Source organism: Astatotilapia calliptera, chromosome 15, assembly GCF_900246225.1.
Source record: "Astatotilapia calliptera chromosome 15, fAstCal1.2, whole genome shotgun sequence".
Lineage (NCBI taxonomy): Eukaryota > Metazoa > Chordata > Actinopteri > Cichliformes > Cichlidae > Astatotilapia > Astatotilapia calliptera.
In genome coordinates this window covers 15223447-15235582 of record NC_039316.1, presented here as the reverse complement: position 1 = coordinate 15235582, position 12136 = coordinate 15223447, and the positions used below count along the sequence as shown (strand labels likewise).

The 12136-nt window shown below is 38.3% G+C and overlaps 1 protein-coding gene across 1 annotated transcript in view; it reads right to left on the bottom strand.

Annotated features, from left to right (window-relative positions):
• Positions 1-12136, bottom strand: part of aven (apoptosis, caspase activation inhibitor) — a 43303-nt gene that overhangs the window by 2968 nt on the left and 28199 nt on the right. The window contains exon 3 of the mRNA XM_026143508.1: positions 176-246. Within this exon, the coding sequence (XP_025999293.1) occupies positions 176-246 (71 nt within the window). The remainder of the gene's footprint in view (positions 1-175; positions 247-12136) is intronic.

The window sequence follows — 12136 nt, the reverse complement described above, 5'->3', positions numbered from 1 at the left end:
TAATAAATGGATGAACTTTTGTCCAACATTAAGCACATGAACACTGTACTACAACAACAGTATGAATCTGATATCTTAATCGGAATATTCTTTATAACTGTAACTGCTGTGTATTTTAAAGACTTAAAACTCCATAAATCAATTTTAAAAAGGAGCGGTGGTGATATAATTTTACCTGACTGATATCAAGCTGGTCCATCTCCCATTCTTTTTCTTCTGCAAACCGGAAATGCGTGAACGAATCCCCTGTGAGAAAACGATGCACAGAAACAAAACGTTTTGGCGTTATGACCGCAGCAGTGTAATCCCCAAACTATCTGTTAAAGCTAAAACTCACAGACACATTCACTTTAGTATTTTTTTCACACAAACACAGCTCCTGCCTCTGCAGAGCTTGTACAAACCAACAGAGTGGCCTTCATGTCCACAATGTCTACGATGTTTTTCTCTGGAAGGCAAAAGCTTTGTGTAAACTCTTGATCAGTTTGAGCGTTACAGCAGAGCTAGTCTGCTTTCGCAACATTACCGGTCTGAGGGCTCTTGTCACTACAAAGACACTGAGGATGTATTATTAATAAGCGCACAGCAGCGGTGCCACACACTCAGCAGACAGATGAACAAATGAGAAAACCGTCAAGATGAAACTTGTTGTTTGAGTGTAGCACAGCGCGCGAGGAGCACCTGAGTCAAAAAACAGCATCCAGAACAACAAGGCCACATGTCAGATGTGAAGCACCACTCTTACAGCTCCTCATTTTTGCATGTGGTTATTTCCACAATGTTCTAGGAGGATGTCATTTTGCTGGAAAAACAGGTCGCTTGTAGAAATTTTTACACTACAAAATGGAAGTCTTTCTTTATTCTAACTGAAATCTAAATATTCTTAAATCCCACAACATTTTCATCCTTCCTTTGTGAAGTAAAGAATGTGGGGATAACCTAAAAGGAACAGCTCATCTGAGATAACGCAACACTTAGCAGAACTAGGACACATCAATTAATCAATGAAAAAAAAGTGCTAAAACCATCAAAAAATAAAGTTAAACTAGACTTCTTTATACCCTCTGGAGTTTTTGTTTTAACTTTATTCCACTTAAAGGAAAATTCAAGGTTAGACACCTGCTAGAGAGAGGTCTTGGAGAGAGTTCTGTCTGATTTATTATACACATTATTATTCAGAGAAGATATTAGGGACAGGATGAATGCTGAGGGGAGTGTGGTATAACAGAACACTTTATATTTTTTGTCTTTTTACCCTTTTAAGTTTACATACTGGCTAAAAAAATGAACTGGATGACAGATTAAAATATGCTTGGTTGCTAGCAAAAAAAGGTTTCATGCAAAAGTAGCACAACTGGCAGGCTCCTGTGTACGCAACTGTTTTTTACCTGTAAATGTCCATTTAAAAGCATTGCAACCAGGATACAATCAGCCAACTTAGCATAAACAGTAAAAGGAGGAAAAGGAAGCAGTTAACCTGGCAGCAACTTGTTGCTAACTAACATGTTACAGCTACAAAAACAGAGCACCCCTGCAGACAGGCATGCTTCAAGCCCCTCCCACCACTAGCAGCTGAACACATGAACAGCAGCACAACAAGCTTGGCAAAACATCTTAAAGCCTGAAACCCAGGGCTTCATAAAATAAAAATAAAAATATTTCTGAGGTCATTAAAGCTCTATTTCAACAACAAAAGTATTTCAGTATTAAACAATCATAAATGTTGTACACCCTTAACATTAGCTGTTTAATTATTAGCAATTACCCATATTTTCCATCTGTTAAATAATGATTAAGGTTTTGTATTTTCTTATTTATTTCTATTTTTATTTCTTTATTTTGAAATTTCAATTTCAGTAAGTTGCAGTAAGTACGTTTGCTTCTTTTAGTTTAGTTTTTATTCTTTGAAAATGTTTAGTTTTAGTTTAGTTTTTTGTGCATAAGTATCATTTTATGGGCACTGGGCTCCGTCACTGGAGACAAGATTTAAGAAATCAGTATAGGTATTACAATAAAAACAGACCTTTTTGAAAGCAGTTGCCATGCAGCCTTGTAGAAAAACTAAGGATATAAATTATTTGTATTTTGCTTTGTTTTTTACACCTATGTCTAATTAAGAAGTAAAAAGCATTTGAGAACAGCTCTTAAGAGTGGGGTCTGTCTTGCATTATGGCCACTGTGGTGCTTGTAGTTGGACCTTTTCTTTACAATATTTTTTCTGTGTAGTTATGAAATAGTAAATCTTAATTTTGTAAATCATTTGAAATCATTGACAGATAAATCAAGCAACCCTGGGATCCAGGAAGTTTTCAGCAACTTCTAAAAAAATTTAAAAAATTATATACATATCATCAATAATCATCAGTTGACCACAAAAGTATGATATTGAAAATGAATCAGGTGATACTGGCCTCAAGTACACAGACTGTGGTCAGTCTGCCACACACAGATGGACAGTCAGTGGGAGATCTGACAGAAGAGCTGCAGTCAGATGCAGCTTCGCACTTTGTTATTCTGCCCTCTGCATATTGTATTATGGACACTCTGCCTTCAGGTGTGACCATTAGCACCATCTGCAGTTGTCAGTGATTTGTCGTTCAAGAAGCAAAAGGAGGTCAAGAAGGAGAAAATGCAGGAGGGCTTTTTATCTTCAGGCTGAGTCCCTGCTGTCAAACAGGGTGAATAAAGATGAGTTATGAAAAGGAGCATTACCGAGGTTACAATGACAGTGACGGAGATGGATTAAAAGAAAGGAATGGGAATGTCAGCTTTATGTGACGGCTGTTTGAGAGTACCTTTATGTTGAGACAAAGATTTTCCCCTTCACTGGGAAACTGTGAGAAAATAAGACCGGGATTTGGTAGACGAGAAATCGAACCACATCGCTGCTGGCATCTTAAACAGATCAATGATCATTTGCTAAAAATATTCTGCTAAATCAGAGGGAACCATTGCTCAGTGATAAGATCAAGAAACAGCTGCCAGAATTGAATCACCAAGCTGTGAGCTGAAACTCAAACTAGCTATTAATTACATCATTTATATTTTTTTTAAAGTACTCTTCACCTAACTACACAGGTCTACTGACCCTTTAAAATAAAGCTATGTCGCCATGCCATTGAAGAACTTTGTTTTATGTGTCTTCTACCTTTGAGTCTCTGTGCCACCACAACTGATCTGGTATTAAGTAATCAGCTTTAATTTATGAGATTTAAAAAAATGTTTTAACTGCTAAGGAATTATAGCAATTTATATTTAATCAGTTATTCACCAGCAAGGCCACCATGAGGCAATGGTATCTCTGATGTTAGAATGTACCAAATTGCATAAATAAATCCTTTATGAGCTACATTTCAGACATGTGTGGATTATTTTTAACTAGAAGTGTTCTTCTGCTGTTTTTATTTCCAATTATTTAATTTTTTCCTAATTTTTTCCTATCATTTTTTCATCACGGTTTTTAGGGCTGATGCCAGTAAAATTTAAGGAGCCAGTATCATTTAAGTGTGTGTGTGTGTGTGTGTGTGTGTGTGTGTGTGTGTGTGTGTGTGTGTGTGTGTGTGTGTGTGTGTGTGTGTGTGTGTGTGTGTGTGTGTGATATATATACATATAAGCTTGTAATCTTAGTTGGAAATATCCATCCCCACCATGTGCTCAGCTGTGATGATATTCTGCTAAATGCACCATAGAAATGGCTGCTGCTCCCTGAGCTCTGATCTGCTGAAGGTTTCTACCTGTTAAAAGGGAGCTCTACCTTTCCACTTTTGCCAAGTGCAGCTCATTGGGTTTCTCTATATTATTGTGGAGACCCCACCATACCTTCAGGTGGCTGTTGCATAAACTAAACTTAGGTGAACTGAAAAGCTAAATTTGTACTAAAACATAAAACTGTCCCTGGTTAGCACTCTCCCTCCTTTTCTGTTTCCTACTCCTCTCTGTTTAACATCCCGTTCACTCAGTCTCCTTCAGTCCAACACAGAGATCTGCTGACATTGGTAAGCTGCCTCCCTCCTACATCTCAAAGCCCAGTGTCCTCCTGATCTGTGTCCATGGAAATATCATTGCATGTAATTCAGAGGCACTGATACAACCATGGCAACTGCTGCCAGCAGGGATGAGAGAAACTTCTGTCAAACCTCCATAAGACACAAAAAGAGAGGAGGAGGACATATAAGCGAGACAACGAAGAGAATGAAAAAGGCTGACTTTTCCTTTCTGCTCAACTTCAGTACCCTGATGCTGTTTTCAGAGTCGAGTCTAACATCTACAGGGAATGTGCCGCCTCAGATGTGTCACCCAGCAGTGTGAAAAACATGGCTGGTATTTTACTAAATACTGGTACTATGATTTAGTTCACATATAACAATAATATCTGGGCTTCATTTGAAAATGTTTAGCTGTACTAAAGCTGCCACAGTGAGCTTAATTATTGATTAGTCAATTAATTATTTTGCCTTTTTAGTATTTTCAGAAGTGAAAATCCACAAATAGGAAACATTTAGTCAGTTTTGCTTGAAAACATGCTTTAAAGGCTTAACTAAGTTCAAATAATCAATAGTAAAAAATGCATTTAATTAACTGTTTCTCAAACTCAGTGCTGTAAACGGTTTGAGTTTTGACGTTTTCAGAGAGGAAAAGGACCTTTCAGGTTCCAGACGGAGAAAGTATTTCTGATCAACCAAACTTCATGAAGCTTTTTTTTAAATTTAATTTTCTTTTCAGATTAAACAACTAAAGTAATATACCAAACCTATATGTTGCTGTTCACTCTAAAAGCTACTTACAGAGATGCACTGATTACAATTTTGTAGGCCAGTTTCCTTTTTTCCCCTGCCTGTAACTGACAGCATATACAAACAAAAATAAACTTTTTCCTAAATTTAAAATGTTATTTTCATATTAAAATATATTATTAAACTTTACTTTCCCCCAAATTGCAATAAGTTAGATCATTTACCAGTATGTTTATATGTCTACCTTTTTTTTTCTTTTTACACTCTAAATAAATAAATGATTTTCCTCATAATAGTTTTGTTTGCTGATACCGAGGCTGGTTGGTCGCTAGCTCTGAGCTCTGGCTTGATTTAGCATTAGCTACGTTATGTTTTATAAATGCCCATGTGAGGTTTTTTTTTGTTTGTTTGTTTTTTTTACTTACAGCATTAAGGATTTTAAAAACTTAATTTAGGCAAAATGAATTAGCTTTAATGTAACACTTTTCTATCAGATTTCTGCTTTCTTCTAATCTGTAAAGTAGATTCATTTATGAAAGTAGAGGTGTGGTAATTGTCCGTCCTCTAAAGCAAACCCAGTAAATTTATATAAATGTGATTGTTATTTTTGATTGTGTAACACTTTTATTTATTTATGTATTTACAGTTATTCTTTCAAAAAATTGATAACTACTATTATTACGGTATGAAAACTGTTAATACTTCTGTTGAACTGTGGTAGGACTTACCGGTACGTGTGATCACTTACGTGATTTGGAGGTCTACGGTTACATTAAAAAATAATAATAATAATAATTTAAGTATAGCCATGTGATTGTTGGGAACCAAGAGTAAATATTAAATGAGCTGCAGGACATTTTTAGTCAGCTTCAATGTTTTGTTTTTCCAGATATGTTTTACTGTGTTATATTTAATCGGTGAAAGATAAATTTAACTTTGGAACCTTTTCATCATACTGTGTGGAAATTCTGTTAAATGCCATGAACCTAACCCATGCCAGCACATATACCCTCACTATACACAAATGATAAAAGATCAATTCAAAGTTCAAATGATTGTCTAAGTGTGTAAGTCTGGCCAGTAAACCTCGGTGAGTTATTCTCAGAGAATAAACACTGCTTCACTCATGCCGTGTGCTAAGTGGCTTAACTGGCATTGTGTAACTTTTTGTATAATGTGGTATCCTGTCTCTTGACATCTTGCTGGCTGAACCCCATTTTAACAAATGAGGTTTTCTGCTCACAACCGCAGCTTTGCTGAGCTATCTATGGCCCACTCTCATCTTTTATATCTGGGATGTGTTGTTCGCTGTCGTTGGCTTAGCTCCTGCCTTTCTGTTCCACTCTGCTCTTTTCCTGCTCTACTCAACGCCACTCTGCTTTCACCTCGCCGCTATTCATCTTCACCCATCTCCTGAGATGTGCTCAGTGTGACAGTCGAGCTTTGGTAAAGTCATGATAAAGACAGGCTACGCTGGTTCTCTGTCACCTGGTTATAAGCACAATGAGGAATTGAAGAAATTTGTATAAACTGTAACAAGACTGCAGCTTTTCTAAAAGTCACATCAGAGAGTGGTGTTTTAGGACTTTGAAATGTATTTCTTTATTCATTTAGTTTGTAGCTTCTCCAATCTGTTTCTTTATTCTCTTTTATATGATTTTATATTAAGTGTATTCTTGATACACACAGCCTAAGCAAAACAAACTATTTGAAGGCATTTCCATGATCCCCGTTAAACTGGAACTGAACTCTTAACATGTTTTTTTTATGTTCAAGGTTACTGTGGTTGGTTTTGTGATGCATATTATTCACATTTTTAATGTGATCCAAGATTGGGTACCACAAGAAGAAGTGCGAAAGGAACTGACTTGAAAGATATTTTCATGCCGAAACCTGTACATATCCTCTGTAGCTGGTTACCAAGTACTTGCTACTAATATCACAGATACAGACAATCATCAAACTAGGCAGAGGATGTACTTCCTGAGGCAGCTGAAGAAATTCAACCTGCCAACACGGACGATGATGCAATTCTACACTGCAATCATCGAGTCCATCCTCACCTCCTCCATCACCGTGTGGTACGCTGGAGCCACTATCAGGGACAAACAGAGACTGCAGCGTGTTGTGCGCTCTGCTGAGAAGGTGATTGGCTGCAGATTCCCATCTCTGCAGGAGCTGTACACCTCCAGGACACTGGTGCGTGCCGCTCGGATCTCAGCTGACCCTTCTCACCCTGGACACAGTCTGTTTGACCTGCTCCCCTCAGGCAGGAGGCTCCGGTCCATTCGCACCAGAACCTCTCGCCACAAGAACAGTTTCTTCCCGTCTGCTGTTGAACACATGAACAATAACCGTATGACTGTTCCCACCACTAACACATGACCCTATGCTGTGTTCACTGCATCATTCCATGTTTGGCACTGTTCACCACCTGCACTCATGTATATATCTATCTACTTAGCACTTTTAATTCTTATTCTTATTTTTATTTTCATGTCTATTTAAGCGTTATATGACAGTATATTTGCACTAAGCACCGCAGCAATTTCCTAATGTTGTAAACCTGCTCAACATTTGGCAATAAAACCCATTCTGATTCTGATTCTAAAACGTGGTCTAGCATTAAGGGATAATCAGTATCCCTTCTACCCGTTGACAGCCCACAAATGTCCTGGCTTGTATTGATTTCTGTGGGGCCCTCCAGATGTTACCTCATCTGCCTAAGCAAGCCAAGGTATCCTACCAGATGACACGCAAAACACTCACACCCTTGTTAACAGGACCACACCTTATGTATATAGTCCTCTTCACCAACCAAAATCGGCTCACTGTATAAAACTGCGGTCCCACCTTAACCTTGATTACTCTTCTTTGCTGGAGCAGTGACTGGCTGAACAGAAACAGGAGGGATATGTAAGGAGATGCAATACCACTGTTCAGTCTCCACTAACACTTGCAGTGAAATGTTGACATTTTATGTGACTGGAAGAGGAATACACACATTCCCTGCTCGCCCTTCTGCCTCCATTTGCTACGAGAGTAATGTAGTGTGATCAGTGAATGATTACTTCTCTTTTAAACTGGCTGTCGTGGCAGATCCTCACTTGATAAGAGAGGAGATAAAGCAAGGCAACTCATAAAAAACTTAAGAGCAACTGAGTGTTGTTATTATTATAACAGTGACAAATCCCATGTGATATGTCTTTGACAGTGCTAAGGGAGACAGACAGAATGGGAAATCTAAGTAAAGAAATAAGAGAAGAGGGCTGAAGGAAGAGGAAAAAATGACATCTAAAAGGGTGAAAAATGAGATGCACAGATTACAGAAAATGTGCAGGAAATACCGTTTAGAGAAACTCCAATTTGCGATGTGTGAAGCTGATTGTCTTTCTGAGAGCCCCAGCACCTCCAGCATGCTCCCTGTCACGCCTTTTTAACCAAACCAATTAGCCCAACATGACATGGCGCTGAAACCCAACTACGCGTCGATAAATCACTGTCTGCGCTAATTGCAATTAAAATCCCGAGCAAACCAGGCGAGACAATAAAGAGGGCCGAAGCTATTTACTCTTAACTTTTAATGGTTATTGTGCGAGGCTGTGTTTATGTCAAAGTCATATCAGAAGAGCTCCAATCCACTCGAGGCTTCGTTCTCATTAGGAATGTATTTTCTTTGGCTTGTTTGGAGGTAAGAGGCTCAAGCTCGAGCACTTCTCTGCAAAACTCATCAATCACATTTAGCATTTGATGTGAATCTAGTTTAATTATCCCATCACTTTCTTTCATGGACGTTATTAGGTAACAGTAAGTGCTGTTTTTTTCATATTTTTATAAAATGTGGATGCAGTTGGAGAACACACAGGATTGTTCTCCTGTAGGACATTTCAGTCTCATAACCACTCTATACATTCACATGCTTACAAGACGTTGTAGCTGTAATTGAGGAGATTGAGTATGTTTTATAATCTGTAAAGAAAATCTCCTTTTTAGGACAGACGGATCATTTCAGTAACTCTAATGTAGCACTTTTGTCCTTCATGCGCTTTGGGAAATTGGTGAAGTTGTGCTAAAAACAAGGGAAAAAAGTATACTCTGATAAAACATCCACTTAGCAATACATTATCTTCCATGAAGGTCATAATGTTCAGTGGCAGGTATTTTGTCCACAGATATCGGTGAGGGTAGGCTTACTGCATAATGCAACATGACAAATTATATCCTGCCACAGAGGTGAATCATTACTTCTGTAGCAGAAGTGGGGAAAAAACATCATGTCACAATATCGTGATAGTTGCCCATGGTAACAGTGGTATCTAAGGTTTGGCACAATGTTAAAATTTTCATTCCAACACCTGTACACTGCCAAAACTGGCAAGCAAAACAATCAGGAAGGCAAACCAAACAAACGAGGGGGAAAGTGTGGCGGAATCAGAGAATAATAAAATGCAGTAGGTAGCTCACGACAAATGTGTTGGACACAGGAGTGGAAACTTCTACATGTTCTATTGCACAACTCTCAACTCAAACTCAAACAAGGAATGAGTCCCTAGTTTGTAGCTCCATTAGCAGTGGTGCTGAATTAGGCCCCAGTTGAGCAAGCTTAGAGACTGGTCGGTGACAATCTGCCAACCACCAGTCACAAGAGTAAAATGTGAATTCCCCTAAAGGTTGGCAAATGGTTGATGAAGTGCCACTCTTTCACTTGTACCTACTCAGCTCTACTCTATTGATGGCTTTGATCATTTTCCATTACAATTGAGGACCACCTCAGTGTGCTTAGGGTCATTATAGCAACATGGCCGAAAGTCGCATGATGTCATTTGGATGCGACACATGCCACAACAATGGATGACATCAAGGTGATGGTATGGTGATCATTGAACCGGTGTTGTTTGTTTGCAGCCATTTGCCTCATTTGATTTCTGTGAAGGAGACGTTCTCATGACTCATTGAGCGATGCCATGGACCGACCAATCTGTGGCATGCAGTCTGTAAATGTCCCATTTTCAGATTGGCACAGAAGGTCCTAAAAAAATTAAATAAGCACTTGGTACCAGGTATTATCACCTAATGGAAACCTCTAAAAATTGAGTTGAGTTATGTAGGTACCAGTGAAAAAGGTGAAATCGGATTGAAGAACTTTCACCCTGAAAGTAAAAATTTCGCCCTACCGCTGCAGCCAACACGTTTCAAAATCCATAACTTCAACTTCGATACTGCTTGGGGAATAGCTGGGGGCAACAATACACTTGAACCGAAGGGCAAACATCAATAGTCAATATGTTTAGTTTAATCAATCAACCAAACATGCTGGTATCGTGAGTTAGATACCAAGATCTGCTAACTTAAGAAGAATACTGAACAAAGGCTGCAAATGTGTACTTATTCAGTTTGTTGGTGTTTAGGAGGGTTTTACATTTTATCAGTTTTTACTCAGCTTTAGTAATGTGACTAATGAGCTCTCTAATTTGCTTCCCCTCTGAGAGTTTGTTCTTTTTAACCACAACTTAATTAACTTCCATTCACTTTTTTCATTCTTGATAAAAAAGCACCATGCATCATGTCTTTGGTAGCTGTGATTCTGGTAAATCAAACTGGCCGGGGAATGTCTTTAGAGCCACCGGATGTGTTAAAAATGGTAGTATTGTCTTGCAAAACAAAGCAATACAAAATGTTCCTGCAACAAGGTATTTCGTTCTACTTATACACTAATCCCACTCAGCTGGGTGCACTGCTAGAACTGATTTCAAATTGGTTCAAAATGTATAAAAGAGCCACAGAGCCTCACCAAGACCAATAATAAAAAAAAAAAAAAGCTGTGCAAGAAATTGGCCGGTTATCATAAACAAGCAAATGATTTATCAGGTTCATCAGATAATATTTTAGATGTCTCAATCTGCTGTCAATAAGAATCTAAAAAAAAAATCGCAGGAAATTAAATAAAATGAACAAAAACCTGAGAAAGAGATCTGTAAGTACGACAAACTGATACGTCTTTTTGTTTAGTTCAGTTCTAAAATATTAAGCTTTTCCTCACAGGCACGGCATTACTGGCATTTCTTTATATATATACACATATACACATATATATATACATATATACACATATATATATATACACATATACACATATATATATATACACATATACACATATATATATATACACATATACACATATATATATATACACATATACACATATATATATATATTAGGGGTGCAACGATACACAAAATTCACGGTTCGGTTCGATACTTTGGTGTCACGGTTCGATATTTTTTCGATACAAAAAAAATGTTCATGCCTTCTTAATTTGTCATTTATTAAAATTATAAATATATATTTTAACTCAAAAGTACAGTTTTTAAATTTAACCCTAACCCTTGTGCGTGTTTTTTATTTTGACAGCGAATGCGCACCTGCGGACCACTTATGTGCAGCCCTGGTTATTTAGCTCGTCATATTGCAGCCACAGAAATTCTTTTGTCCATGAAACCATAAAGCTGCACTCTCTTTTTGCCTTATAGTCTGATTTGTCATAACTTCTCCGTTTTGTGGTAAGCTTTTCTTTGGCTGTCACTTCTTCACCCTGACCTGTCTTATTTGGCTCAGCAGAACTAAAATATATATCTGTCTGTGAAGGTTCTGTCACGGTCCTGGGTCGGGTCGACCCAGCATTTTGAGTTTCTTATGTTTTGGTTTAATTTTGCATCATGGATTAGTTATTCTCTGGTGATACTGTTTTGATTACAATTATATTCTGATTCTTTAGTTATCTGATGATGCTGTTGATGACGATGATGATTATTTCTGGTTTAGGTTTGTTATCTTGCCCTTATGTTTGGTTTAGGTTGCCTGTGCTTAGTCTTCTCTGCCCATATGTCCCTCTGTTTGTCCATGATGTCATTATGCCTGTTTACGAGTCTGTCTCTGTCTGGCGTGTGCTTCCTGTTCTATTTTGTAGGTCTGTGTCCTTTGTCAGTGCGTTCAGCTTTGTGCTCTCCCTGTCTCGTCAGTGTAATCAACGTCAGCCGTGTCTCCCAGCTGTTTCCTCTTTGCTCCGTTCACCTCTTGTATTTAGTGTCTGTGTCTTCCCCTACTCGGTGTCGCATCGTTAACGTCTGTTCACCCTCGCTTCCTCTGTGTGCTCCGTTTGCCAGCCAGCCTTCCTGCCTACTTATTCCGTTCTTCCAGTTTAGTTAGTGTTTTTCTGTTCTGCTTCTTACCAGCAATAAAGCTGTGTGTTTTGAATTACTTCCGCCTCAGTGAGTCCTGCATTTTGGGTCCTCCCTTCCTGCCTGCCCACACTCAGACATGACAGGTTCTCAGTCATCCAGGTCATCGTAGTCAAATATATATCCTGCTGCTTTTACACACGCACTCACATAAGCTCAGCG